General features: G+C 46.1%; 1 protein-coding gene across 1 annotated transcript in view; it reads left to right on the top strand.

Annotated features, from left to right (window-relative positions):
- Positions 1 to 840: 840 nt before the first annotated feature.
- The window catches only part of AGK (acylglycerol kinase), a 40,052-nt gene continuing 34,892 nt past the window's right edge, over positions 841 to 6,000 (top strand). Inside the window, exon 1 of the mRNA XM_069859110.1 lies at positions 841 to 967. Coding sequence (XP_069715211.1) covers positions 858 to 967 — 110 coding nt within the window. The 5' untranslated portion in view covers positions 841 to 857. The remainder of the gene's footprint in view (positions 968 to 6,000) is intronic.

Raw genomic sequence — 6,000 nt, 5'->3', positions numbered from 1 at the left:
AGAAGCTGTGGATGCCACATCCCTGGAGGTGTTCAAGGCCAAGTTGGACAAGGCTTGAAGCAACCTGATTTTGTGGGAGGTGTCCCTGCCCACGGCAGGGCGTTTGGAACTGTATGATCTTTAAGGTCCCTTCCAGCCCAAACCATTCTATGATTCTACAACTCTGGTTCTGTGGCTGTGGGCCGCCTTGTGGGCTTGGAGGACGACCACGCAGTGAGGCTGCAAGGGCTGGGACACGAGTGCAGGTGAAAACACTTTTCCTTGGAATATTTTTCATTTTTTTTTTCAAATTGAGGTACGATGCCTGGACAGCATTGGATACAAGAAGCGGTTACTGGTACAAAAAGTGGAATATATTTTATTTAGGCTAAAGCAGAGTTAAGCTTCATCTAAGCAACTGTATTTTTTGCAAGTTAGGCAGAACGTCCCCCTGACAGCATGTTTTCTTTCAGACAGGTTTCCCAGCCACTGCTCGCTCTCTGGAGATGACAAGGCCTCGTGTGCAGCGTGCTCTGTGCTGGGCAGCTCTGGCTGCTGCCATCACCTCTGTCTGCAGCCTCTCCCCACCCCAAACGCGGGGTCAGGCAGAGCTGGAGCCGCAGTAAATTGGCGAGAGATTTGATTGCTGAGAAGTTCATAACAACATTAAAAATTAGACCTTGGAAAGTAATACAATATGCATAAGATTTCTGGGAAGGGTTATCCTCATGCGTGTAAGCGGGACGCCAGTTCTGTAACCGGCTCCTGTCCCGCTGCACGCGGTGGAAGGAGCTCGGAACGGCGGTGCCGGGGGCGCGGTTTCCAGCCGAGCCGGGGCGGGCGCGGAGCGGGGCGCGGCCTGCCCGTCCGCGGGCAGCATGGCCAGAGCGGGGAGGCTGCTGGCGGCCCTGAGGAACCACTGGAAGAAAACCACGCTGGGGGCTTGCCTGCTGAGCTGGGGCGGGAATTGGCTCTATGGGAAGCACTGGTAACCGCGGGATGGGGGGGGGGGGGGGCGGGGGGGCAGCAGCGGGAGGCGGGCGGGAGAGCAGCACCATGGGACTCGTGGAGTGGTCTGGGTTGGAAGGGACCTTAATGATCACCCAGTTCCAACCCTGCTACTATGGGCAGGGACACTTCCCACCAGACCAGGCTGCCCAAGGCCCATCCAGCCTGGCCCTGAACACCTCTGCCTGCTTCTCAAGACCGCCAGCTGGTGTTAAGAAATTTCTTTTCCCGGTCTCGGTGACACTCGGATGCCCTGGCTGTCAAGTGGAGGGCTCCTCTTAGAGCGAGAGTGGCTGTCCTTCACCCTCCCCCTCAAGCAGCCATGAGCTTGGGAAGGCTCAGTGCCTGGTTTTGTGACTTCCCATCTTGGCCTTGTAAGTCTGGGGCCAGTTCAGGTGGTAGCTTTAAACAGAGGTGTTGTCAGAGTGGCTTAGGTAATTTTGCAGCCTGTTGGAGAGGAAGAGAAAATGTGGATGCCCTCTCCCTGAAGGTGTTAAAGGCCAAGTTGGATGAGGCTTGGAGCAACCTGATGTAGTGCGGGGTATCCCAGCCTGTGGCGGGGGAGTTGGAACTGGATGGTCTTTAAGGCTTCTTCCAACCCAAACCATTCTATGATTTCTGTCTTCTAACTTAAAAAATTTGCTGTCAGTCAAGTGTGTGTCATTGGCTTCCTTGCTTTTAACCAACATTGCACAGAAGAATTAAACCAAAGGCCCTGCAGCTACAGCTCCTAGAATCATAGCATGGTTTCAGTTGGAAGGGACCTTAAGGATCATCCAGTTCCAAGCCCTCCTGCCACGGGCAGGGACACCTTCCACTAGATCAGGTTGCTCCAAGCCTCATCCAGCCTGGCCTTGAACACCTCCAGCTTCCTTGGGCAAACTGGTCCTGTGCCTCACCGTCCTCACAATGAAAAATTTCTTCCTAATATCTTATAATCTAAATCTCCGCTCTCTCAGCTTAAAACCGTTATTTCTCATCCTGTCATGGCAGTCCCTGATAAAGAGCCCCTCCCCAACTTTTCTGTAGCTCCTCTTAGAGTACTGCAGGCCTGCTATAAGGAGCCTTCTCTTTCCTAGTCTGAACAAACCCAGCTCTCTCTGCCTGTCCTCACAGGGGAGCTGTTCCAGCCCTGATGGGAGCCACCTTCATGCCCTGAGGGCGGCCATCACAACGTGGTGGTCCTGTGCCCATGGGTGTTCCAACCTCCTTTTTTCTTTTAATGGGGCCATGCATCTTATGAAAGATGCCAGATTTCTGTTGTACAAGTGCCTATGTCTTTCTTGAGGCAGGATGCCAGCAGCAGCCATGCACTGTGCCTCTCTAGTGCGCCTGCTTTGCTCTTGTCACCCACAGAGCTGGAAGGAGCCCACCAACTGTGGCAGCAGCAAGGCTGCTGATACAAGTCATACCTAGCAGGGTGTTGTTTCCACTGTTTATCTCTGGGGCAAATTTTCTTTGTAGTAAGCAAAATCCTCATTCACAATTTTTAAATAAGCTTGTATTGTAATCCCTGCCCTTTAAGATTATTATTAATACAATTGACTAAAATGCAAGCCTAGCCAAGTTATTTTTAAAAATAGTTCATTTTGGTGCTGCTATTATTCTGTCACTGTCTTAATGTCTTTTTAATTGTTAAGTCATGATTTTAGGAGTGTTTTTTTTTCTGCTTACATTAAAACACTGCCAAAGCCTTAGTGGAAAACTTAGGAAAACAAATCTGTTTATGTTGTTTGTTATACTTTCCTTCTTTATTTGCTTTTGCCTAGGGACTATTACATTAAGTCAGTCTTTGTTTTGAATGGTACATCTGCTTTAGTTGCTTAGTTCTAACCTGAAGCGGTAAGGCTTGACGGCCTGCAGGGCAAGCAGCAAAAGAACCTCTCCCTCCACACTTTTTTCCTTGTGATTGCTAATTATAGGGCAGGCTACGGTAAGATGGAGAATAACTACATGGAAATGGTGGTAACAAGGTCGTGATTTCACATGTACGCCTACGTGGCCCAACGGACAGGAAGGTTGTACATAGTGTACTGCTGTGTTGTAAGTAGAAGTATTTGCGCTAAGCAGGTTGGGGTTTTATTCGATGCCTTCATGTAACGTCAGTGGATACTTGAGCTTACATTACACTTTTCCCTCTGATGACTTGAACTTTGAATTCAGATAAAATAGCATGTAAAATGGGTAATTATTTGAAGTTCTATCATTCTAGATACCTCTTAGCCAAAAGAATAAGCTCAATGTACAAAATGAGGAGGAAGAAATTGCTCAGAGCAGTCATGTGAGGGGCTGGCTGACAGGGCAGAGCAGCCTCTGGCCTTCCCAGGTACCCTGCTTACGTAAGTGGCCTCTTTACTGGCTTTCTGTTGCCACAGATACTAATAATGGCGTAGGGCATCAGGCTGAGAGCGACTGGAATAGAGCATTGAGGAAAAAGACTAACTGCTCCTTGTGCATATAGAGAATGGGCACTTCAGGAAGCCTAGGAGCAGCCTCAGGCACAACCAGTCTCCCCTTTATATCTGTCGTTTCTGGGAGTTCATGTGCCTGCGTACTGTTGGTTTCAGCTGTACTGGTTTCCTGTGTAGTTAGCTGCTTTTGTGCAGTACCAGTGAAAACACATTATGATCACAGAGAATGTGAAGCTATCATAGGTGACACAGTAGTGGATAAGGAGGAAAATATGAAAGGCAAACTAACGAAAAGGGAACTTTTGGTATCTAAATTTTAGTGCTCGGAGGTTATTTGCACCAAATGTAGGCACGGTGCTTTAATCTGGATGATGTTGTGGGGAAAAGAAATGTTCACATATCCCATTCTTCAGTCTCCCCTTTTACCTGTGAGGGAAAATACAGCATTTCCTTACCAGATGTTAGAAATGCAAGGTAGGAAACCCTGTGATGACAAACAGCTCTGTAGGACTTTGATGTAGACTTACAGCACAGCTGTAAGTACTGCTTTCAGAGATTTAAATACTGTTTGGAAAAAGTGGAAACCATTTAGCCATCCCTTGATCTCTGTAGAGGATTGTTTTAGCCAGGCAACAGAAAAATGAGGAATGACGGAAGAGCCTGATGGCAAGAATGTAGAAGTTCAGAGGTGGTCTCAGCAGCCCTACTGTGCTCCTCTGTGCACAGCGAAGGCTTTATCTTGTGGCTGCTGGACAAGAGGGAATAGGCCAGGATCCCTCTCTGCAGCCTCTGTTTTGTCTCCAAATGTGGTAATGGCCTTGGTGAGGCTTTTTTTGTACATTCTGTCTCCCCAGTTTCTTTATTTATGTACCAGTTATGCTGGGGAGCATGGGAGGTGCCTTTTGCTCCATGCACAAACTGCTGCAGGCAACACCTGATGAGGTTAATGAGGAAACCACATATGGGCTATGGTGGCTGTGAGGCTTTGCTATTATCGACATCAGAGGCTAAATTACTATGCATGAGGCATACTTGATTAGTCTTAAGTTTGCCCTTTTAGAACAGATTAAAGGTTTAGTGAAGTCTTGTGCTTTCGTTTCTGGCATCAGTGGAGTTTCTGATGAAGGGGCTTGCTTTAGCACAGCATCAGTTAAGATTAGCCTCTGACTGCTTGGAATTAGCTGTCTGAGATGTTGCTCATCTATTTGCAGCTGAAGAAAATTTTTGTTTCCCACCCTGCATCTCTCTTCTTGGCTTTTCCATCCTCGAGGATTTTTTTAAGATGTTTCTCTTGCAAGGAGAAGATCATTGCTTTTTTGACTTCTCAAGGTTCATTCTTCTTTTGGAGCAGAGGCTACAATGTCTGCATTAAGTAGAGCTATTGTAAGTAACAATCTGTTGTGCAAATAAATGGCAACTTTTCTATAGTCAGTCTCTATATGCCCATAGCAGTAGAAGTGTTCTTAAGTACTTCCTTAAGGGTTTGGATTACTATGTGTACAGATATGGACAAGAAGGATGTTACTTTTTCCAGAGTTGTCCCTTGTGCCTCTTTCCTGCCTGGAAATGGACCCAGACATCTCTCTCATACACCCTGCAGACAGTGCTGTGGGTCTGATGTGGACATCTTCGTACTCCATAGGCTTTAGAGGAAAGAAGGGCACTGAAGTGTCACGGTTTATCATCAAGTGAATATAAAGGTTGTGGATGACGATAACTGTAAAGGCTGAGGAGCTTCTTAGCTCAGTCTTATATGATACTTCCTTCATGCAGCATTTAGTTTTTGGATCAGCATGTTGGTCTTTCATCTTCAGGGGTGTTTGTTCAAATACTGACTGATTTAAAAGTAAGGGTGTTGGGGATGAAAAGGAAGAGTAAAGAGGAAAACTTGTGCTGATTCCCCATCACTCACTGGTGATTCAGCCCTTCTTAGTATGTAATATAACAGAATGTGCCTCTTCAGAAGAGACATAGGTCGGGAGGTGGCAGAGATTTTTCATGTGTAAAATGATAGGCATTATGCCTGGTTGAACTGCTGTTAACTAAAACCCTGTTGCTATTCTTACAAAACTTTAGTGAGCCTTAAAAGTATTTTGTTTATCATAAAAGAATACAGTTTCAAAATGCATTTTCTTGCATTTGGAATAGCAAATACCCTAGCAGTTCAGGAGAAGTAAGAAAATAAATTCAGTGTTGTCACTTCTGGGGTTGTCTCCCTTTAATTTTTCTGGATTGTGTGAATTTTACTCTACTCCTGCTTAAAGGTATGAGGAACGCTGACTTTAAGATTGAAAGACTGACTTTCAGATTGAAACGTGGACTTTTAGATTGAAGCTTAGAGGGTATCCAGATTGTCAGATACATGCTCAGATGCAGTAGTGTGCTTCTGTTTAACATACATATGTGAGCTTGATTACAGATAAAGATACCATATAGTTGTTCTAAAATTTCACCAAGTTTGGAGGCCCTTCTCACCTTATGTCCTGGGTCACTTTTCCTGAATAGAGGTGCTGCCCTTCTTTATATGCCCAGGTAGTGCAGTGAGTCACTACCTATCATGGAGTCACAGAACAATTTGGGTTGGAGGGGACCTTAAAGATCA

This window comes from Phaenicophaeus curvirostris, chromosome 1 (assembly GCF_032191515.1).
Source record: "Phaenicophaeus curvirostris isolate KB17595 chromosome 1, BPBGC_Pcur_1.0, whole genome shotgun sequence".
Lineage (NCBI taxonomy): Eukaryota > Metazoa > Chordata > Aves > Cuculiformes > Cuculidae > Phaenicophaeus > Phaenicophaeus curvirostris.
This window is presented reverse-complemented; position numbering and strand designations above follow the sequence as displayed.